Source organism: Eulemur rufifrons, chromosome 7, assembly GCF_041146395.1.
Source record: "Eulemur rufifrons isolate Redbay chromosome 7, OSU_ERuf_1, whole genome shotgun sequence".
Taxonomy (NCBI): domain Eukaryota; kingdom Metazoa; phylum Chordata; class Mammalia; order Primates; family Lemuridae; genus Eulemur; species Eulemur rufifrons.
This window is the reverse complement of record NC_090989.1, coordinates 195405173-195430291: the sequence shown is the minus strand read 5'-3', so window position 1 is coordinate 195430291 and position 25119 is coordinate 195405173. Positions and strand designations below refer to the sequence as shown.

At 37.4% G+C, this 25119-nt stretch overlaps 1 protein-coding gene across 1 annotated transcript in view; it reads right to left on the bottom strand.

Moving 5' to 3' along the window:
- Positions 1–25119, bottom strand: part of SPTLC1 (serine palmitoyltransferase long chain base subunit 1) — a 63850-nt gene that overhangs the window by 15868 nt on the left and 22863 nt on the right. Inside the window, exons 4-9 of the mRNA XM_069473980.1 lie at positions 24667–24760; positions 24042–24114; positions 17503–17635; positions 9124–9253; positions 5317–5406; positions 73–180 (exon numbers count right to left, since the gene is read on the bottom strand). Of these exons, the coding sequence (XP_069330081.1) occupies positions 73–180; positions 5317–5406; positions 9124–9253; positions 17503–17635; positions 24042–24114; positions 24667–24760 (628 nt within the window). The remainder of the gene's footprint in view (positions 1–72; positions 181–5316; positions 5407–9123; positions 9254–17502; positions 17636–24041; positions 24115–24666; positions 24761–25119) is intronic.

Below are 25119 nucleotides of genomic sequence, written 5' to 3'. Positions count from 1 at the left end.
ACTGTGGGCAGTCTGGGTCCATTTCCCTTCACCAAAAGGAAACATGACAAATTCCAAAAAAGGAGAACTTACACTGATTCCATAGTGTTCAGTGACTCCTCGGCCATGCTCCCCTAGGACTCCAAATGAAAGGCTTTCTTCTAGAAAGATTCTTGCTTTGTATTTGTATTTTAACTTAACCTAAGTGTTATATAAAAGACAACTTTAAAATACTGATGATGAGCAGCATATATAACATATTGTGAAGAAAAGAATCAAACTTAAGATTAAAAAAGTATATACAATCGACCCTCAACATTCAGATTCTCTATTTCCAAATTCACTTACTTGTTAAAATTTATTTGTAACCAAAAACAATACTTGGGGCACTTTTTCAGTCATTGACAGACATGTGCATGTGCAGAGCAGTGAAGAATTTGAGTTACCAACCTCACTTTCCTGGCTGAGGTTGAACAGGCCACTGGTTTCAGTGATACTGTAAACAAGTGTCCTTTTCATGGTTGATTTATTGCCATGTCTTTTGCATTTTTGTGCTTTTTGTTGGTAATTTTGCTGTTTAAAGCGGCCCCTAGTATAGGGCTGAAGTGCCGTCTGTTGTTCCTAAATGCAGGAAGGCTGTGATGTGCCTTATGGAGAAAATCCTTGTGTTAGAGAAGGTTCAGGCATAAGTTATATTTAGTGCTGCTGGCCGATCAATGGTAATGCATCAACAATATATATTAAATAAGGCAACTTTAAACAGAAACAAACATAAAACAAGTTATGTACTGAATGACTGACAAAAATGTTGCGACCAAGGGCTCACGGAAACCTTAACCCTAGTAGCAATAATTCAGTATTCCCTATTGCAGTGTTCATAGCAACTGTAGAACATAACCATGTTGACTATACTTTGGATGGTCTAAAATCATTCAATTTAACTCACCAATAGAGACAGCACAATACCAATTTTTAAAAAGAAATATTATGACATTTATGGATATAGACATGTAATCTATCTGTTAAACACTGGTCTGATCATACATAAAAACTCCTGGGGAAATGCAGACATTCTTCCCTCAGTAGTTCTGTTTTAATTTGGACTCACGGCACTTTTTTAATGCAGAAAAGGTTTTCCTTATTAGGTCTTTCGCTTTGTTTTCAGGCTTATAAGAAAGTCCTTTGCCACCAAGGGTTTGGATGCATACTTATCTATAGGCTTTTCTAATTATTTCATGTTTTTAAAACAAACACAATCCAACAATTCATTGGGAAGCTGAAACACACATATTTGTGTATAGGTATTTATTTCCTATGTAACGGATTTACCCATATATGATTTGTACATAATCATTTGACAACCAAATTAAAATACAGCAATCACCACCCACTAGATTTTTATATGTATGACATAAGAAGCTGTTGGGCTCCCAAATCTTCCTCTGACTCATGTATCTTGATGTCAGAATCATACTTAAAGGCTTAATTATTAAGGTGCTTTTCTACTAAAACTACAGAAATGATGCATAGAATGTATAAGATGGTTTGATGTGCCATACTGTAATACTCTGATGATTTATTTTTTAATTATCAAAAGTTTAAGCTGGGCATGGTGGCTCACGCCTATAATCCTAGCACTCTGGGAGGCTAATGTGGGAACATCTCTTGAGGACAGGAGTTTAAGACCAGCCTGAGAAGGAGCAAGACCCCATCTCCACCAAAAGTAGAAAAAAATTAGCCAGGTGTGGAGGCACACACCGGTAGTCCCAGCTACAAGGGAGGCTGAGGCAGGAGGATCGCTTGAGCCCAGGAGTTTGAGGTTGCTGTGAGCTAGGCTGATGCCATGGCACTCTACCCAGGGCTACAGAGTGAAACTCTGTCTCAAAAACAAAAACAAAAACAAAACTTTACTGGCTACTCTTATGCTAATCAATGTCAAATTGGGGGGGGGGAGTCCTTACTACTGGGCTATTGGTTGGATTTTCATTAATAATGAATAAACTAATTTGGACAAAATTACAACTTTTCAACACTGACTCTTTTCCATCCCTTAATAAAAATGAGGTATTATCTAGTTTCTGAAAAGCATGTTTTAGAAAATATTTAATAATATTACTGGCATACAAATAGACAAATCTGTGAAAGAAAACAGATACCCAGAGTCAAACCCTAATTTTTATCATGTAATCTTTACGTACTCAATGCTTATATATACTTGATATGTTCACATGTTATGCTTCACTGTTCTGCTCTATACTTGTCAATCGGCACTGCTTTATTATTGTAGCCCTATAATATACAGTTCTATTAACAGTATCTTTTGGTCTACCACCACCCCTACGTTATTCTATCAGTCTGTGAGAAGCTTACAAAAACAGGAAGAAGAAAACAAAAGCATCTCTGTTATTGATATTTAGAATGTATTTAGATTTCCTCAGAAATAGTGAAAAACTTTTAATAACATATGAAACCCTTATTTTGAATCTTTGTTCATTTAATGAACTCCTAGATTCAAATCTCAAAGGATGAATGCAAGAGTGGTCCAATGTAGGAAAAACAACTGATGTAATATGCCACATTAACAGACTGGGAGGGAAAAAAATCACATGATCATCTCAATTGATGCAGAAAAGCATTCAACAAAATCCAACAACCTCTCATGATAAAAACATTTCAATAAATTAGGAATAGGAAGGAATTTCCTCAACCTGATAAAGGGTATTTATGAAACACTCACAGCTAACATCACACTCAGTGGTGAAAGACTGAAAGCTCTCCCTCTAAGATAAAGCACAAGATACCTATTTTTGCCATTTCTAGTTAAGATGGTTGAAGTTCTAGCGAGAGCAATCAGGTAAGAAAAATAAAAGGCATCCAAATGGGAAAGGAAGAAGTAAAACCATCTCTATTCACAGATGACATGATCTTACATATAGAAAGATCTACAAAAGTATCATTTGAGCTAATAAATGACTAACAGTAACTAACCTAAAAAAGAAATGAACGAAACAGTTCCATTTACAAAAGAATAAAAAAGAATCAAATACTTAGTGATAAATTTAACCAAAGAGGTGCAAGATGTGTACACTGAAAACTATAAAACACTGCTAAAAGAAATTAAAGATCTAATTAAATGGAAACATATTTCATGCTCATGGCATGGAAGACTTAATACCATTAAAATGGCAACAATTCCCTAAATTATCTACATATTCAATGCAACCCCTATCAAAATCCTAGTGACTTTTTTTTTTTTACAGAAATGGAAAAGCTGATTCTAAAATTCAAATGGAATTTCAGGGGACCCTAAAGAGCTACAATAATCTTGGAAGAACAAAGTTAGAGAACCAGCATGTCCTGATTTCAAAACTTACTACAAAGCTGCAATAATTAAGAAAGTGTGGTACTGGCATAAAGACAGACATACAGACAAATGAAATAGAGTCTAGAGATAAACCTATTCATCTATGGTCAGTTGATTTTGACAAGGGTGCCAAGACCAGTAAACTGGGAAAACAAGTCTCTCCAACAAATGTTGCAGGGACAATTGGACAACCACAGGCAAAAGAATGAAGTTGAGTCCCTACATAAGAGCATATACAACAATTAACTCAAATGAATAACAGACCTAAATGTGAAACCAACAACTATAAAGAAGGAAAAACAAAGGAGTAAATCTTCATAACTTTGGATTAGTCAAAGATTGTTAGACATGATACAAAAGCACAAGCAACAACAAAAAAGATAAATTGTACTTCATCAAACTTAAAAACTTTTGTGCATCAAGGAACACTATGAAAGAAGTAAAACAAAACCCCACATAGTGGAAAAAATATTTGCAATTCATATATCTGAGAAGGGTCTAGTATCCAGAATATATAAAGAACTCTTATAACTTAAAAAAAATAAAAAGGACAAACAACCCAAATAAAAATGGACAAAGAACTTGAGAAGATATTTCTTCAAAGATACACAAAATGGCCAACCAGCACAAGAAAAGACGCTCAACATCATTAGTCATCTGGGAAACACAAATCAAAACCACAATAAGATACTACCTCATATCCACCAGGATGGCTAAAACAAACAAACAAAAAAAACCCAGAAAATAGTAAGTGTTGGCAAAGATATGGAGAAACTGGAATCCTGTTTCTTGATTTACATTCCCACATAGCTGGTGGGAATGTAAAATGGTGTAGTCACTGTGGAAAACAGTATGACAGTTCCTCAATAAGTTAAACATAGAATTATCATATGATCCAGCAATTACCTAGGTATATACACAAAAGAATTGAAAACAGGGATTCAAACAAATACTTGTACACAAATGTTCATAGCAGCACTATTCACAATAGCAAAATGGTAGAAATAACCCAAATATCCATTAGCAGATGAAAAGATAAACAAAATGTATTAACCACACAATAGAGTATCACTCAGCATTAAACAGTAATGAAGTACTGACACATGGTACAATATAGATGAACTTTAAAAACATTATACTAAGTGAACGGAGACAGAAACAAAAGATCACATATTATATATGATGCCATTTATAGGAAATATCCAGAATAGGTAAATCCACAGAGACAGAAAGCAGACTGGTGGTTGCCAGGAGCTAGGGAAGGGGGAAATGGAGAGTGACTCCTTAATAGGTATGGGGGCTTCTTTTGGAGTGGTGAAAAGGTTTTGGAACTAGAGTTGACGGTTGCAAAATGTAGTAGAGGCCACTGACCTATACACTTTAAAATGGTTAGTTTTGTGTTATGTGACTTTCATCTCAATAAAGAAAATCTCCATGGTCATGTTTTCTAAAAACATTATATTGTTTTCACTACCAAAAACAACAATTTCACTACCAAAAAACAACACTACCAAAAAGCTGAGTTTTTTACAAAATGCATATTATATGCTTTCATTTAGTAAAACTAATCTACTGGAAAAGGAAGCAGATCAATGACTTCCTGGGGCCAGGGATGGATACTGACTACACAGAGGCATGAAGGAACTTTCTGGAGTGATGGGAATGTTCTATTTCTTGACTGTGGAGGTGGTGGTGACAGGGGCGTATACATCTGTCAAAACTCATCGAACTATACACTAAAGTAGGTGTATTTTATTATTTGTCAGTTCCACCTTGATTAAGTTGGTTTTTACTATTTCAAGGCCAGCACTGGCATTCAGTGTTCATCTCCTTCTCTGGTATGATCAAAATATGCTTGTGATAGCTACTGTGCAAAGCAACGCAGATGTTATACATTAAAAGTGGTCATGAACAAAAGGCACATCTGCCAAATAGTCTAAATACTAAAACAATGACTAAACATGGTTGCTTACCAACTCTGGAAGAGGACAAATAGTTCCAGTATTCATATACAATCCTTCTACCACAATGAAACGTCGAGTTACACGAGCCTTGCGGGGATTCTTTAAAAGAAAAAAAGCAGACATCTTAAATTTCAGTAACCCCAAATATATAATCTGTTACATACTCTGTAGCATTTTCACCTTACAAGATTTATTCATTAAAAAAAGTGTGAATGAATTTAAAGCTCAGTGTTTGAAATCTGGTTATTTTGAAATGAGTAACAGAACTGTCTTCTCTCAGACATGTTTTTCAGTTTACAATACCAACTAGGTGACCTCACACACACACAATTTAGGCATTCTGAGAATACTAAAACACAAATAAAACCCTCCAACCCTAGAATGACTGGGAAGAGGCCCAGGGGAACTTTCTGGGGAGACGGGAATATTTTATATCATGAAAGGGCCAAGATTCCTGGGTTACATGGGTATAACCAGTGTTCAAAATCGTATGGCAAGGATTTGTGTGTTTCAATGTCTGTACATTTCACTTAAAGAACTATAATGAAGAACCACCATCATCACTGTCATCATCATGAAGATGGGTGAAGAGGAGGTGGAGGTATAGATGGTACAAGAATGGCAGAATGTTGATAAAGCTGGAAGAAGGGTACAGGGGGCTTCACTATATACCGTGGTTGTTTCCTTTGTATGTACTGGCTACTTTCCCTCATAAAAAGTCAAAAACCAGACAAACCCTGTTCTCCTTCACCTACCAAAAACAAGATGCAACCCTTTTCCTTACTCCCCAGTGACCTCTCACAGGGACAAGTAAACTAGACTATGATCTAGTCCAGTGACGTTCCCAGGTGGTGGGGTGGAGGGCCCTTTTCAAACAACACTCCCCCCGCCACTCCCCTCATGGTAAGTCTCTCACATGCATTAATCTGTAGATGCTTCAGGTGTGTTGGACTAAAAAACACCGAGATCCACAAATAGAGTTTGCCACTACCTTCCTGCTCGAGGCTTCTTGCCTCTAAGCTTCTGCTCCAATGAACATTAGAGAAAGTATCAAAATGAGAAAGCAGCAGAGCAATGCTTTAAGGCAGTGGTCCCCAACCTTTCTGACACCAGGGACCAGCTTCATGGAAGACAATTTTCCATGGACCAGGAAGGGGGCATGGGTGAGGAGGCGGAGCTCAGGTGGTGATGCAAGTGATGGGGAGCGATTGTAAATACAGATGAAGCTTCACTCGCTTGTCATTCACTTCCTGCTGTGCAGCCCAGTTCCTAACAGGCCATAGACTGGTACTGGTCTGCGGCCCAGGGGTTGCTTTAAGGGGTATCGTAGAACTCACAACAGTAGCACTAAAAGAAATGTGGCTGTTGAGGTACACAGAAGCATGTACCGTTGAGATTGCTCAATCATCTTCACTCCGTCAACTCAAAACTGAATGCCTGGAAGCTTGCAATACTGATCTGTTAGGAGTCACTGATGAAGAGAAGCCACTTTCATTTCAACACATGGGCATCCTGCCTCTGCCTGCCTTTTTAAAAATGAAGTACTTTTCTTATGATTTAAAAGTAATCAATGTAGGAGTCTTGGGAAATGAGAGAGTATAAAAAAGGATTTTAAAAATTAGCCAGTCATTCCACACAGTGGTAACTTTTGTCTTTCTTTCTTGTAAATACATACATTTATAAATTACTGTGTTCAAAATCAGGATTTTATTGTAATAGTTTTAGGATCTGATTTTAAAAAAATTATGTTGTGAGCATTTCCACATTATTTAATATTATTTAAAACATGATTTTAATGGAGATTTTCTACCTTGTGGGTATACCATAAATTACTTAACTATTTCTCTAATGTTCAATTTAGGTTTTTTCCCCCACATTTTGCTTTTTTATATAACATATAAATATCGCTCACACCATTTCTGATTATTTTCTAACGACAACACCCTAGGTATGGGTCGAAGGGTATGGATATTCTAGGATCCTAGAATAGATCTGCCCATTTACCTTCTAGAAAGACAGCACTGATGTAAATTCTTTCCAGTGTTACAGAAGTATCCTTTGTCTCACCACACCTGTGTTGGCACTTATTGTTAAAAAAGAGCCCTAATTTGACAGGCAAGAACTCCTAGCCTAATTTCCTTACTTACTAGTGAGGCCAAATTATATTTTCACTTTCACAGCTATGTGTACTCTATGAGCTACTGTTCATATCTACTGCCCATTGTTTTTACAAGAATTAATATGGGACAAAAGACAGCTGTAGGAAAAGAGATTTAAAATAATCTATGAACCACAACACTTGGAAAATTGTCAAAGAAAACATTCAAAAAGCTAACAGCTATGTGAAAATGAAACTAGAAAAGAATATATCTAAAAACTAAAACGTAAAGTTATTTAGAAAGCCCATTCTCAGCAAGAAAACAGTATAAATTAATTAAAAAAGTAAAAATTATAAAGTAGAAATAACTTTCAAGATACTTAATTATATTTCTTGTTCTTATTCATTAAAAAAACAGTTCCATGGATCACAAATTTTATAAACCACCCCGCCCCCCGGCCACATAAGACTTGAATTGGTATTTTCCAAATTTATACACTGGTCATACTTTCCCAGACAATGTTCTTCAGTTTGGTGGCTAGCACGGTATTACTGAATCAGAATAAGAGACATCTTTTCACAATCTGTAGAAAGAAATTAATCAGTGGAATGATCTCAATTTTAAGATTTTCCCTGTAGATTTTTCTAAACTGTGTAAATATGAAACACTGGGCCATAGTAGATCTAGCATAAAATGGTGAGTTCATGCATATTCATCATGAGAATGTGTACATTCATGAAGTGCTACACTTGGGCTGACACCTAAACAAAGATGAGAGAATCCTAAATGCATAAGGCAAATATTTGGGAAAAGTAGAAATTAACACCAAATTAATGTGAATGTGGTGAGCATTTTTATCAATTATTTTGGTTATGAATGAGTTGCACTGGTAAAGTCTACTTGGAAGTGGTGTTTGAGACAGAGGCTGTGGTGACCAGATTCCCAGTGCAATCCACATATCATGTGCATAGAAACACAGACCAGAGCTACCCTATTCATCCATGTTGTTAGGAGAAAATAAGCTGTAATTCTAATGGTGACGCTCTAAACACACTTCCTTTGTTCCACTCTCTAATCAGAACACCAAGGAGGTACTTCTAAACCACCATCACCAGAGCACAGGTTCCTGGGAAAGAAGAATTGAAAACAGGGCTGCACGCTGTAAGGAGACCATGGACCGTGTTTGGGGCAGTCATTTCCTACAAGCAGCAGCTGTTCAGGGCGTCAGGATAGAGGTGGGGTGGGGGAGAAAGGGTCTCACTTTGCTCATATATTAATATTAACTAAGATTTGCTGTCATTCTTTCCTCCAGGTAATTGATACATGATTTATTCTGATATGAAAAAGCCCATTTTGAATTCACTAGGTATATCTAATTAAGGTCCTAAGGAGTTTTGGTATTGTTATGCCAAGTTGAGGGTGTATTATCTCCCCCACTGATCAAGTACAGGCTGTTTCTCTCCCTCTCTTGATCTCTCTTAGAAAGCTGCCTGGATTACCTCCCCAAAATGTGCCACCTATAATTATGGCAATGACAAGGCAATCACAATCAGACTTGGCTCTCCAACAGGAAGTACATTTAATAAGCAGGAACACCCTTACTTAATATCCAAATGTGATCCGCAGGCAAGTTTCATGACAAATTACCATTTCATATATAATTTAGCTGGTTGGAAAGTACAAAAGAACTGTATAATTTTCTTCAAAAGAATCATACCTTTTGATCTTCAATCTCTTGTTCTTTTAGTAGTCGCTCCAGGTCAGCCATATCATTATGCTTAAATAACTTAATGTCACTACGTGATGCCTGCAATCCTTTCTGAATAGCAAAGCAGGCAGCTTTATCTCTGCAAGGAAGAGAGACCCACCAAATTAGGGTTTAAAGGGCCTTGTCAACATTCTCAGAAAAGGAATGCTTACTTTTGTAAGTTGACCAATTTCCAATTGTTAACTTGAATGCAGCAAGTAAATAAAACATGTTTGCACATTTATACGTCATTATTTGCTCTTCACTCTTTAAGTCCCTTTCACATAACTACCATATTGAAACTATTTCAAGAAGCATATTCTTGCCATATTTTAGCCTCTCTGAAATCGGCTTGCATCTTACTATGGATGATGGCACATCGGTTTATTCACATACTTTCCTCTTTCTAAGAAATAATAAAATATTGGTGCACACCTCACCATCAGTGGTATCTCCAACTCGACTGACACCTTACTCTGCCATTATTTTGCCATAAGAAGCAATACTGGCAGGCCAGCTAGAAAGAAAACTTCTGGACACTAACCACTCTACTGCAGCAAAACACCACAGAAAAACTGTGGCCCCCAACCACATCCACACCAGCAAAGGCTGAGCAGGGAACTAGACTCTGACCCTTGAGAGCCTGTAACAAGGCATCCCAACATCCGTCCTAAGATGATGTCAGAAAAGGCCAAGTAGGGAGCTGGGACTTTTATCCCTGCCAGTTGGTAACAAGTGGACATCCCCACCACCCCATGGTGTCCGTGGCTACCACATGGAGAGTCCGAACTTCTACCTCCACCTGGCAGTAATGGGGGATCCTTCCCACCTCCATTGGGGCCTGGAGAGTGTCAGCACTATCACCATTACTCAGCAACAACAAAGAACCTCCCTGATCCCGTGTCTATGGAGGCCGAGTAGAGACCCTCAAGCGTACATCCCCATGGTAGTAATGAAGCAACATGCCCCCAACCCCTTCCCTTGTTGGAATAGTGTCTGAGAATGCCAATTAAAATAGATGGCTTAAATAAGGTATAGATGATAATAGCATAGTATGAAAATGTCCAGGTTTCAATCAAGTATCACTTATACCAAGAATCAGAAGACATCAAACAGAATGAAAGAAAACAACAAATGCCAATAGTGAGATGACAGAGATATCAAGATTATCTGACAATTTTAGAGCAGCCACGATAAAAATGTTTCAATGAGCAAATTATGAACATGCTTGAAACAAATACAATAATGCAACAGAAAGCTTCAGCAAAGAAATGAAAGATACAAAGAAGAGTCCCCTGCAGATATCAGAACTAAAAAACAAAATAACCAAGATAAGCAGCTCAGTGGACAGGCTCAGGAGCAGAATGAAGGAGAGAGGGGAAAGGATCAGTGATCTGAAGACAGAGCAACAGGAATTATTCACTGTACAACAGAAAGAAAATGACTAGAAAGAAATGAACAGAGCCTCAGGGACCTGTGGGATTACAATAAAAGATCCTAACATTCACGTCATTAAAATTCTAGAAGAAGAAGAGAAAGAGGGTGGGGCTAAAAAAGTACTCAAAGAAAGAATAGCAAAATATCCCCCAAATTTGCCACATGGTTTAAACCTACAGATTAAAGAAGATGAGCAAAATTCACAGGTAAACCCAAATAAATAGATGCCAAGACACAACATAGTCAAACTTCTGAAAACTAATGACAAAGAAAAAAATCTTGAAAGCAGCCAGAGAAAAAGGACACCTTACACAGAGGGAAAAATAATTTGAATGACAGCAGATTTCTCATCAGAAACAATAGAAGCCATAAAAAATTGTCACCATATACTTCAAGGGCTGAAAGAAAAGAACTGCCAACGAAGTCTCCTATAACTAGCAAAAATATCCTTTAGGAATGAAGGAGAAATCAAGACATTCTCAGTTGAAGAAAAACTAGGAGACTTTGTCACTAGCAGACCTAAAGTAATGGCTAAAAAAAAAAGTCCTCTAAATAGGAAAAAAAGCCACAAAAGAAGAACCTTAGATCCTTAGATTATCAGAAAGGAAGAAAGAGTACAGTAAGTTAAAGAAACAAACGAACAAAAAAAGGAAAATACAATAGGCTTTTCTTCTCCTCTAGAATTTTCTAAATTATTTTAGACAGTTAAAGCAAAAAGGTATAACACTGTCTGATGTGGTTCTCACTGTATGTACGGGAAATATTTAAAACAGTCACAATATATTGTAAGTGAGAAGAATAAAGGGATATAAAGGGAGGTAAGGGTTTCTATAATTGAACTGGTAAAATGGTGATACCAGTAGACTGTGATAACATATGTATATAACGTAATATTATACTTAGAGCAATGACTAAAAAAGCTATACAAAGAGAAACACTTAAAAATACTATAAATAAAGATGTAATTCTAACACAGTTTCAATTAACCCACAGAAAAGCAGGAAAAAGAAAATAGAGAAACAAAAAGTAGAGAGAACAAACAAGAAACAAAAAACAAAATGGCAGATTTAAATCCTAAATATCAATAATTACACTAAATGTAAATGAACAAATCCATGATTTAAAGACAGAGCAGGTCGAGTGGACTAAACAATGTGACCTAATTATATGCTGTCTACAAGAAACTCACTTAAAATATAATGATATAGGTAGTAAAAATTATATGTATATATACAAATATATAAAATAAATACATACTGAAAAGGACATCTGATAAAGTAGACATTGGAAAAAAGAAAATTACCAGAGACAAAGACAGACATTATATAATGTTAAAAGGGTCAATTCACTAAGATAATTTGGTAATCCGATATATGCACCAACCAAACAACGGAGTTACAAAATGTCAGCCGCAAAAACTGATACAACCAAAAGGAGAAATAGACAAACTCATAATTACAGTTGGATACCCCACTACCCCTGAACAACTGGAAGAACTAGATAGAAAACCACGGAGATAGAAGAACTCAACATCATTAACCAACAAGATCTAACTGACATTTACAGACACTCCAACAAAAAACAGCAGAATACATTTTCCTTTTAAATGCCTACAGCACATATTCCAAGATAGACTACATCATAAGCCATAAAACAAACTACAACAAATTTAAAATCTCCAAACACCTGGAAAGTAAACAACATACTTCTAAATAATCCATGAGTCAAAAATAAATAAATAAATAAATAAATCAAAGGTGCACACGATGGCACACGCCTGTAGTCCCAGCTACCCGGGAGGCTGAGGTAGGAGGATCCCTTGAGACAGGAGTTTGAGGCCCGCCAGAGCAACATAACAAGACTCTGTTGAGGTGCTTCTTTTAAAAAGAGAGTTGAGAGAGAGAGAGAGAGAGAGACTAAAGGCAAATAAAAAAAATACAATGAACTAAATAAAAATGAAAATACATCACATCAAAATTTGTGGGACACAACTAAAGCAGTGCTGAGAGGGAAATTCACAGCACTAACTGCATATATTAGAAGAGAGAAAAGGTTTCAAATTAGTAATTTAAGGTCCCACCTCAAAATTGAGAAAAAGAACAAAATAGACTAAAGTGAGCAAAAGGCAAGAAATAATAAAATAGCAGAAATCAATGGAATTCAAAACAGAAATACAACAGAGAAAAAAAAAATCAATGAAATATAAGAGCTGATTCTTTGAAAAGACCAATAAAGCTGACAAACCTCTAGCAAGACTGACAGAGAAAAAAAGACAAAGACACAAATTACCAACAGCAGGCATGAAACAGGGGATATCACCACGGACCCTGCAGACACTAGTAATAAGGGAACACTGCAAACAGCACTATACATATAAATTTGACAACTTAGAAAAAAATCAACCAATTCCTTGAAAAATACAAATTATCTCAACTCACTCAAGACATAGATAATCTGAATAGCCCAATAACTACTAAGGAAATTGAATTCACAATTAATTACTTCCAAAAAAGAAATCTCCAGGCCCAGATGGTTTCACTGAAGAATTTTACCAAATAAAGAATTAAAAATAATTCTATACAATCTGCTCCAAAAAACAGAATAGGAGGGAACACTTTCCAATTGATTTTATGAAGTATTATTCTGCTACGAAAACCAGACAAACTATCTGCCTCATGAATACAGATACAAAATCCTTAACAAAACATTAGTAATACAATTCAGCTATACATATAAAGAATTATACACCATAGCCAAGTGGTGTTTACTCTAGGTATAAAAGGCTGGTTCAATATTTGAAAATAAATCAATGTAATCTACCATATTAATAGACTAAAGAAGAAAAAAATCACATGATTGTATCAACCAATATAGAAAAAATATTTGACAAGATCCAACACCCATTCACAATAAAACGCTCAGAAACATGGTGGGTGTGGGGTGGGTAAGGAGATGAGATAAAGAGCATCTATAAGAAAGGTACACCTAACATTATACTTCATAATGGTGAAAAATTGAACGCTATCTCTCTAAGATCAGGAAAAAGGTAACGATATCTGTTCTTGTTACCCTTAAAACACAGTCATAGAAGCTCCAGCCAGTGCAATAAAGCAATAAAAGGTATACAGATCAGAAAAGAAATAAGGCTGGGCGTGGTAGCTCACGCCTGTAATCCTAGCACTCTGGGAGGCCGAGGCGGGTGGATCGCGTGAGGTCAGGAGTTCGAGACCAGCCTGAGCAGGAGCAAGACCCCGTCTCTACTAAAAAATAGAAAGAAATTATCTGGCCAACTAAAAATATATATAGAAAAAATTAGCTGGGCATGGTGGCACATGCCTGTAGTCCCAACTACTCGGGAGGCTGAGGCAGTAGGATCACTTAAGTCCAGGAGTTTGAGGTTGCTGTGAGCTAGGCTGATGCCACGGCACTCTAGCCCGGGCAACAGAGTGAGACTCTGTCACAAAAAAAAAATAAATAAATAAAAACAAAAACAAAACAAAACAAACAAAAACAAAACAAAACCCAGAAGAAATAAAACTACCTATTTGGATATGACATGATTGCCTACATGGAAAACCCTAAAAAATCCACAAAAACAATTCCTAGAACTAGTAAGTGAGTTTGGCAACATTGTAGGATAAAAGACTAGCACACAAAAAAACAAATTTATTTCTAGATATTAGCAATGAACATGTGAACATCAAAATTCTTATTTGCAAACCATGTATCTGATAAAGGACTATTAACTAGAATGATAAAGAACTCTTAAACTCAACAGTAAAAAAAAACAAATAATGCAATTAGAAAATGGGCAAAGGACACGAACAGACATTTCACTGAAGAGATGGCAAACAGACATATGAAAAGATGTTCAACATCATTAGCCATCAGGGAAACGTAAGTTAAAACCATGACGAGATACCTTTACATACCTATCAGACTGGCAAAAAAAAAAAAAATAGAGACAACACCAAATGCTCTCGAGGATGTGGAGAAACTGCATCACTCATACACGGTTGTTGGGAATGTAAAATGGTATAGCCAGGTTGGGAAAACAGCTAGATAGTTCCTTACAAAACTAAATATGCAATACTATCAATTGCACCCCTTGGTATGTATCCAAGAGAAATAAAAACTTTCGTTCACACAAAAACCAGTACATGTATGTTTAGAGTAGCTTTATTTGTAATGCTAAAAACTGGAAACAACCCAGATGTCCTTAATGGGTAACTGGTTCAACAAACTGGTGTATCCATTCAATGGAATAACACCCAGCAATCAAAAGGAATCAAGCCTTCATATAAGCAACAACTTGGATGAGTCACCAGAGAATTACACTAAATTCCAAAGCCAATTCCAAGACGCTACCTTACTGGATGATTCCATTTATGTAACATTCTTGAAAAACCAAAATTATAGAAGTGGAGAATAGATTAGTGGTTGCCAGGAGTTGAAGTGTGGGTAGGGTGGGAGGAACATGGATATGGTGACATGAAAGATCCTTGTGGTGATGTAAATGTTCTGTATCTTGACCACAGCAAAGTCAATACCCTGGCTGCGAAACTGTGCTAGTCCTGCAAGAGGTTACCTGTGGTGGAGACCTGGTTAAGAGTATACAGAATCTCTGTATTATTTCTTACATGTGCTTGTGAATCTATGATTATCTCAATGTACAAAGTTAAATTAAAAAAAATATATGAAGTAACATGAACATAGACTTAGTGGAGTGACAGGAAGACACTTAAATACATGAATGACCACTATGCTGAGACCTACCATTGGCAAAGCATTATCACTGTTTACTGAAAGGAAGCAGCAGACAATGTCTACACCCAATAAATTTATCAAAACCAATTTACCAAACACCGTTTTTACCTCTAGCAGTCCTGCATTCAGGCAGAATATTTAAAATTACGTAGAACAGAATAATTAGGCTGTCTAATGATTCACTGGAAACTGAAATTTTAAGACACTGGGTATAACACAGAAGTGAATTTAGCCTAGGCTTTCTGGTAGCTAAAACAAAAAAGACAATGTAGTGTTTATTATCAGACAAAGGATGTATACACGTTCACCTGTAACCATGAACTTTTTCTGGATTTAAACTCAAAAAGCAATTTATAGTGGGATGCTTGTGGATAAAATGATACTAGATGACACTGCAGTTGTCTGTACTCTGCTTTCACTAAAAACCTAGAGACAATATTTAAATCAATGGCTTTCAAGTTTGTGATGAGTATTTCTGTAATTTTTTTTTTTTAACTTTGCAAAAAATAAAAATGTTTGTTTTCATGGTCACATCAGAATACACTACTACTTAGGCCCAGGCCATTTGCTGCAGTGCTCCCAGGTTGTTGTAGGCTGCGGTGAGGAACAGGTGCCATGTGTCCTGAGAATCCCAGGCAGAGTCAGAATCCGCTCTGCAGAAAGCGCGATGGAAGGGATGGAAGGTTCTGCCACTGCACAGGCAGGAGTTTCAATGGTGAGTGATAAGTAATAGGACAGTCCAGGTGCTGAGGGAGGCCAGGCTCCAACGTTCAGTCACTTGGACCCCTCTTTGGAGTTCTACCTTCCATTCAATCATTTACTGAACTAATGTTTATTGAGCACTACTAAATGATAAATGCTATCCTAAACTACAGGCTCTCAGCAAGAAACAGAAGCAAATAACCATACAGATATAAAATTATGAGCTGTTGTGAGTATTACAAAAGAAGAGTGCAGCAAGTGTGAAGCAAGTGAGCAGACTGAGTGTGTACATGCATGCACATGGGTGTATAAAGGAGGCTCTAGAAGCACAGTGCCCTTGACAGGCAGTGCTGAGTGCTGGTGTGAGCATGGATTCATGAGGATAACAAATACTCTTTTGGCTGTAAGATCTTCCCCACATGCAGCAGGGGTCTTGAACTGCTCTGAGAGGTCGGGGAAGGCCCCTCCATAGAGGCAATGTGTGTAGGATGAGCAGGAATTAACTGGGAGAGGAAAGAAGGAACAGTATTCTAGCATGGGCACTAGCATGTGCAAAGGCCCTGAGGGGAGAGGAAATCAGTGTTACATGGTTGGCAAGGCTACACCTTAACCACTTCAGGGGAAATGGTACACAATTAGCCTGAAAAGGCGTCCGGAACTCACAAGAACATAATAAGAACTTGGGTCTATATTTTAGGAATAATAGAAGCTCTTATACATATCAACAGAGTGCGACATAATTAGATGTGCATTTTTAAAAGATTACTCTAGCTACAGTGTTAAAAAGGAAAGGTGGAAACCAAAGTAAATTTGAGACTGCAAATTAAGAGTCATTTAATAGTCCACTCAAAAGAGGACAGAGGCTTGGGCTGGAGTGGCGGACGCTTCTGACAGGTGTGAGCGGCTGCCTGGGCAAAGGCAGCCCTTCTGTGTCTCCCCTCAGACCTTTCCCTTCACAATAAACAGCAGCCCAATTCAGCGGATTTGGGGCAGTCAGGGAAGTTCCCAATGCATAGCCCCCATGTTTTAATAAGCTTAAGAAGGAAGACCAGCAGAAACAAGGAGTTTGGGGTGAGTGGAAAATGAGACATGGAGTGGCTTTACAAGGCAGTGTGAATGACCATGTTAAGGCCGTGACCATGGACTTACCAGGACATCACACAGCTACAGCTGCACAGGGAAGGCAGATGGCTGGCCTCATTTGGATATCAATAAATAAAACCATAAAGGCAGATAAGCTACCACTGATACCTTTAAGCATTTTCGAGTGAAGGTCTTACAAATTTTGTAGAATTACTTGGCTGAGGTTATTATACCTTTCTTTAAAAACAAAAAATATCAACATTATTTTAGGCAGATAACTTCTATTGACATAATTCTCTAAGATGGTCAGTATTATTTCCAAAGAAATTTTGATTACAAAAGTAGGTAAAGGTTACTTACACAAATACAATGTCCCCTCTCTTGGAGTAAGCAGGAATAGCACTGGCTATGGTGGCAAATCCATATGAATATATAATGGCTTCTTCTGTCTTCATAAATTTTGCCAGGCGGTCTTCCAAATCCAAATGGACATCTATTTCAATAAAAAAGGGTAAATGGTTAAGCCATCTTACAATTCTTTTTCTCTGTTCAAGACTAAAGAAAAGAACATAAGCAGTTTAATTATCAATACTTTCACTTCATGGCCAATACATAACTATTTTTAAATGATAAATTATATAAGATCTATTAAAATAATTCTGGGCCCAAACTACTAAAATACATGAACTGAATCAGCTACTCGTCTGCCTGCATGGCAACTCTGAAGTCTGGGCAATGCACGGCAGGCAGTCTGGACATTCCCAAGTGAGTGTGGCCTGGCAGAATCCAGGCATTTACAGACTTCTTAAAGGACATTACACAATTGTTAAAATGAACTATTTATCCCATTCCAATCAAGTAGTGATAAAACATGAAGCATGCTTCTTTCCCATATGTAAGTTAAAATGTATATAAACGTGGTCTACCATCATATAAAAAAAATGAAGTATCACTTGATGTCCATTACCAGTTGGTTACTTACAATCACTTTATAAAACACTTTTCATTGTAACCACATTAAATAAATGTGGAGTTCTGCAAGAACACAAAGTCTAGAAGAATGTATCCCAGTTAACCTTCAAGTATCAGATCTGTGACATTAACATAACCAAAGTCAAGGCCTTGACCCCTTGTGCCTGACAGCTGCCTTCTGGGAGAGATGCCATCAGTGAATGGTTTCAAGCAAAATCTGGCAAAAAGGAAGAAAACAACCAAGTAGCTGAGCAAGGGTTAGTCTCAGGGGTGTCTTCCTTTTCATCCTTTTTTTTTTTTTTTTTTTTTTAAGACAGAGTCTCACTCTGTTGCCCAGGCTAGAGTGAGTGCCGTGGCATCAGCCTAGCTCACAGCAACCTCAAACTCCTGGGCTCAAGCGATCCTACTGCCTCAGCCTCCCAAGTAGCTGGGACTACAGGCATGAGCCACCAAGCCCGGCTAATTTTTTCTATATATATTTTAGTTGGCCAGATAATTTCTGTCTATTTTTAGTAGAGACGGGGTCTCGCTCTTGCTCAGGCTGGTCTCGAACTCCTGACCTCACTTGATCCACCCGCCTCGGCCTCCCAGAGTGCTAGGATTACAGGCGTGAGCCACCGCGCCCAGCCTTTTCATCCTTGTTAGTGTTCTCTGAGTGCCACCATTCTGTGACCTTTCACTTCTGCATCAGGCAGGTCCCCAACAGGAGACCTCCTAATTATAACGCTGCCTTTAGTTGAGAATATCTACCACAAACCTTCACAATTTAGCTGGCATATGGACATCCCAACCGCAGTGAATTGCCTTCATTTACTGTCTCCATTTCAAAAAAAAAAAAAAAAATGCTATGGATATAGACAAACTATTTTTGCTAACTACTAAAGGGATTTTAAATAATTCTATAGACTTCTTAGCTCTAAATGACTCTTCACTGATGAGTGATAGGAGATTATAAAACTGAATATGACTCTGTTTTAGGGCTTTAGAGTGAGTTTCCCAGTTGATGAAAATGGGCATATTATGAATATTCTCATCATTAAGTACACTCATAACCACTTATACACAGTGGTTGTAAAGTTATAAGAAGAACCTCTAAACAATAAACCAATGACTTATTGGCTCTTGTCTGGCCCCAAAAGTTAAAAAAAGAATGGCCTTTTCCTTCTATCAAAAGACACTGGGTTTTAGCTGATGTCAGCCTTGCAAAACAGGTTTTGTGACAGGTGACTGCAGAACTTGTTTCTCTTCATGCTACTTTGTGCTATGAAGAAACTCTCAACACATGGTAGGGTGAGGCAGCAAGTGGGAAAACTGCCAAGGTAGTTTTCAACTTCCAATGTCCTTAACTTCTATGTGTATGATCCACTTCACCAACTAGGGCTATAGATTTACAAGGAATAAAACTAAAGCACTACATTCTCTAAGCCACTGCTAGGAGCAAACGCAATAGAGAAGAGCCCCTAGAGCGGGGTGCCCTAGAAAGCCTCAGAACACCCCATAGCATCTGGCACTTTCCTGCACTTGCTTATCTGCGTGTCTGGCTCCCTCATCAGAAACTCAGACAGGAGGCCTGGCCACCTTGGGCATCACAGAGCTAGCTGACTGCAACCAGGCCTTGGGCATTCAAACCTGGGCTCTCCCATCACCAGGTGCTTGTTCAAGCATCTGGACAAGCTTGAAACGGCTCTGTGCCTCAGTGCTTTCCTCTGTCTAACAGGGTAACAGCCCTGTTTTCCTCAAGGGTTGGTAGGTGGAATATAGAAGTTAATGCTAATAAAACACTCTGAACAATGCCTGGCATGGAACAAGCAATATGCTATGTAAGAATTTGTTCAATTAAATCAGTATTTGTAGAATAAAAGGTTTTTTTTTTTTTTAAAGGAAAAACATGATCACACTTTAAGCTATCTTTTAATTAAGTTATCTGAATTCTGTAGGGTTAAGACTATCTTCTATTAAGAGTCACAAGGCAATATATATACCTACACATCTGTGCCCCCATAAATTTCTGAAATTAAAAAAAAAAAGAAAAACAACAACAACAAAGAAGAGCCATTTGTTCAGCTTCTCACAAGAAAGAGATTATGGGCTTCTCGGTTGTTTTCCAGGGAAAAGGCCATAAAATAGTCAACTTTAGAACCATTTAGAAACAATGAAACAATTGCATTTTCTCTTAAGGCTGAACTTATAAGGACTTCACATTTTGCACACATACTGTCTTAAAAAAAATTTCTAGAGAGATGGATAATTTTTCTTATTCATTAGAACTTCTATATAGTCCTGAATGTTTTTCAAAATGTTTTCCCATGCAGTATCTTATGTGATTCTTACCAAAATATTCTAAGTTTTGCAAACAAGGATTGTTCCCATCCTACACCTGAGAGAACTATGATCCCATGATTGGTAGGAAGAAGCAGCAGATCTAGGAATTTTATAACCAGATGTTCTTCCTATTAAAGCACGCAGTCATGGATCAGCTGGCTGTTCTAAAACAAACAAGGAAAACAGTTTTGAAAACTACCCAAATGAACAACTGTTTACTCTAGACTGGCTCTAGAACACAATTAAGTACCATTTTCTCTCACAATGAAACCCTGCCACACAATTTTTTTCCTGATCTAGTTTAAGACCCAAGAGCCATTGCACATATAAAACAGCTCCCAGGGCATGAGGGATAAATCACAGGTAAATAAGATGTTAACGGATTTAAAACAAAAAAAAGTTCAACAAACTCTCATAAGTGCACTGGGACCCCTCCAGCCTTAGAGGGAAGGCAGGCTCCACAGCTCGATAAAACCACTTGCTCAGTTCTAAAATACACACAAGTAGTTAGGAAAAAATTCGGATCACACAGCCCTTAAGAAACTATTCTAAGAACCCAGGTAGTTCTACCTGCCAGGCCTCTAGGAATTAGGGGAACATTTAGCCTAAAAACTAGATGAATTTTAACTCTACTGTTGCTCCGTTTTCTTGTTCTTTGTTAATCATCTGACATATGTGTTACCATGAAACAGTAACAGGAGAGAATGTTTAATAAGGAAATTTACTTTTATAAGTAAAATGATTTACATTCATTATCTGGAAAGTTAAGAAAAGAGCTATAAGAGGTAGCAGGCTTTGAAAACAGATGTCTCAATGGGATACTTCTAGGGAAAAAAAAAAAGGACCACAATTAAAAACAACCCAGAGCCCAGAGAAAGAGATCTTAAGCCTTGAACTAACGTCTTCCAGAATACACAAGCAACTACAGAAAAGAGAGAGGCCTCATGTCTGCTTTACTGCTCAGCACAAAGGGCAAAACAAACCTACCTTAAATATTTAGAATAATTTAATTGTACAGGGTATTTTAGAGATTTAAAATTTAGCCTTAGATGACCTTCTCTGATTTTATCTAATGCTAAAATTTCAAGGTAATTTAATATAACTATAACAATTCAAGTAATTACTTTCAGAGTAAGGAAAAACGGAAACAATACTGTTGGAAAACCAAAAAAGTACAAATATGAGATGGATATATAATAAAGAAAGAAAAAAAAGATGACAAGAAAACATGGGCAACTGTTAAGAAGGAAGGAAAACAAGTTTATCTGAAGGACAATGCACTCTAAAAACATCACATATTGCTTCAAGACATTGGTGTCTTGTTACAAAACCGTCCCATTGCAAATTAACTTGCAATCTTTGGGAGCCAGTCTGTATGACCCTTCAACGACAGTTTTAGGAAAAGGATGACTCAGTCAGCAATCAAGTAGTTTACAGAGGGTCTGATACACAACTGTGCATTCATTAGACTGCCTCTGGTGGCCCATATAGGCATCAGAAAGAACAAATCCAATTTAAATTTAAAACACATTCACTTCAACAGCAAGGTACAGAATGGTGTGTATGGTATGCTAGCATTTTTGTAAAAATGGTGGGGGGGAATATATGTATGGAAGTGGTTTGCATATGCTGAAAGAAAGTCTTTGGAAGAATTAACAAGAAGCTACTAATAACAGCTTGTCTTTTGGGAGGGGTGGGATGGCAGTGGGAGGATAGAGCCAGGGTTAGAAGACCTCTCACATCTATCCTTGCACACGTTTTGAAGTTTATATTGTGTACTGAATTTCCCAATCAAGAAAATTAATTTAAAAACCATTAATCTAAAGACTTCATGTTTGAAACCATCAACCATGCAGGTCATGCAAATGGAAAACTGATGGTTTTAACACAACATATTTCACAGCTTTGAGAAAACTGGTCTTGAAAATTTGAAACATTTTTTTCCCCTACAATTTGATCTGGCCATAAATAAATCTCTCACCTATCTTTCCAGATTAAGTCTCAAGCAAGGGCCAAGGTCATATATGTAAATAAAATCCACTAGAAAGAGACACTTTTAAGAAAGCAACTTTTCCCCAGCAAGCAGTCACAGAAAGAAACCCTTGTTTAATCAAATTACAACCAACAATCCCATTAAAAAGAATACCTTTTCTAGTTTACTAATACTTGTCAAGGAGACAATTCCCTACCAATAAAAACCAAGTAAACAACTCATGTTCACATTAGACTAAAGCAAAGTGGGAGACTGATCTGAGCTCATTTCTTTGATCTTGCCATCAAGTCTTGGAACCATGTCAGAATACCTGCTTTCCAACTTTAGGGCTGAAATTAATGAGCTGTGTGATTGTGAGAAAGACACTTAATCTCTCTGGGCTTTCTCTTCCACTTCTGAAAAGGTGGAATGATAGAACACTAGATTTTTAAGATCCCTTCCAGCTGTAGGATTCTTGGGCACTAACTCTTCTCATCTGTTTCTAAAACAAATAATGTAACTAACCACCAAACTAGCTAAGGAATAAAAAAGGTGCTTCCTTACATTAAAAAAAAAAAAAAAAAAAAAAAACACTTTTAAAGCAAAAAACCACAAAAAGATCCAGAAGTGGAAATAAGGATAGAAGACACAAGATATCTCCCTTGCTCTACTTTCTGCACACTCTGACATTTTGTAAGCCAGATGTTATTTCCAGCAATACATTCGTTTGAACAATTATTTAATGACATTTTCAGAAGCAAAAAATAATATACACTTAATAAAAACAACCAAAAAATGAGAGGGTTTTTCTCCTGTGGTGATTGAGTTAGGGAGTTCACAGTATTTGAAATCATATACTCATCGAATATTTACTTAATCCACACACAAGGAAATCAGTGATTCTTCATCTTCATTCCAGAAAGAAACAAAGCTATATAGATTATCCCACCCTCCTCTTGAAATCTGCTCTGGACTTTCTACCTGGCACATGGCTGCCTAGTTAAAGCTGTTTCCCAGCCTTCTTTGTGGCCAGTCACTGCCTGGGGTTACAGTCTCATCAATGGGCTTTGGGTGGGACCATTAAATGCCACTTCCCCTGCATTCTGTGGATGCAAGACACAGAGTGCAATGCCACCTCCCTGAATAAAGGGCACTGTTGCTCTGCATTTCCGGTCCCCATGTGCGACCCCCACACATGCAAACAAGGAGGGTGCCCATGGACATTAGGGTAACAAGATGGGAAGATCCCAGTCCCCGAATGACTACGAGGAGCAGAACCACTCACATTGAACCCTTTACCTTGCAGCTGTTAGGCACAACAGAAACAAACTGTCTTCTTACACCACTGCCCCTTGGGGCATGTGCAACAGCACCTCTGCCTTCACCCTCCTGATGTGGCACAGCTTTGAGGGCTCCACTGCTCCCTTCTCCACAAGTCCCACTCAACCCCAGACCAAGGCATTTCCCACCAGCAGTTCCCAACCACAAAATGTTCTAGAAAGTTAGGTAAGAAATCACACATATCAGCTTAACACCACAACTAAGTGAGGATATGTCTTCCAAGGTGTTCTGAAATAACATTGAATCTTAATTCTTGAAAGTAATAGCATGAAAAAGAACACAACAAACTTACCAAAAGTGCCATAAAATCCTCTAGGTCCACAAGTCCCTACACCATACTTCTTCAGAGATGCTAAAGCTGCGGCCTTTATTAAAGTAAAAAAATTATACTTTAATAATTTATCTTTAAGAGTACAAAAACTGACATTTCCTATTCTTAAACTCACATAGCTCTTTCCTCCTTCCCTTACTTTTCTTCCTTTCTTAGGACTATGATAATTCTAACAGGATATAAAGAAAAGACAGATGTAAAGATTTAGTATATGACTTAAAATATGGGAAAATTATATTAGCTTGATTCTCAAAATCTGGTTAACTTTTCTGCCTTTGTGGGCCTAAGTATCTCCTGAAAAATGCTTATTAGCCTACAATCCCAAGAGGAAACAGAGCAATTTTCCAGACATTTTTCCAACTGTTACTCAGGTCTGGCTTATTCAGTTCTCTGGCTGTCACCCAACACTAAACCAGATTAGACACTCTTGCCTCCCTCTCTGTAGGTCCAGGTCACGAGTCTGTTGGACAAAGAGTAATGGAAAACACTTGTAGAGCCCCTTTCTGATATTCTGCATTTGTCTTTTATGTCCAGTTTCTTAAGTTTGTAATGTCATCTGTCCATGTCAGCATTTTGTGCTACTCACCTTAACCCTAGGGTTATCCAACAATCCAAGAAAATTAAATGAGGCGAAGTTTATACATTCCTTTCCATTCACTACAATGTTGTGGCATGGAGGGCTAGGCAAAAGAGGCAAAGAGAAGTACCTTTTAACACACATTCATGTTACATGTTATTGTATTGCCCTGGTGGCAGGCATGACACAATCAATGGTTGTCATTCTACCCATTGGCATCCTGGTTTTCTCTTTTATTTTTTGTTTTTAAGAAGTCAAATTAGAGAATAGTACATTAAAAATCAGATACTTTTCCACTAATTTTATTTTTAATAAGCTACCCTGTATGACTTAAATAAAAAGAAAATGACCTAGAATTCCAAGATAGAAGAATGGCAAATCTTTGTTTTGGCTTTAAAACTCACTAGAGAAAGAAGCTGCTAAACATTTCAGAAAAAATCTGGAATAAGACAAACAGGGAAG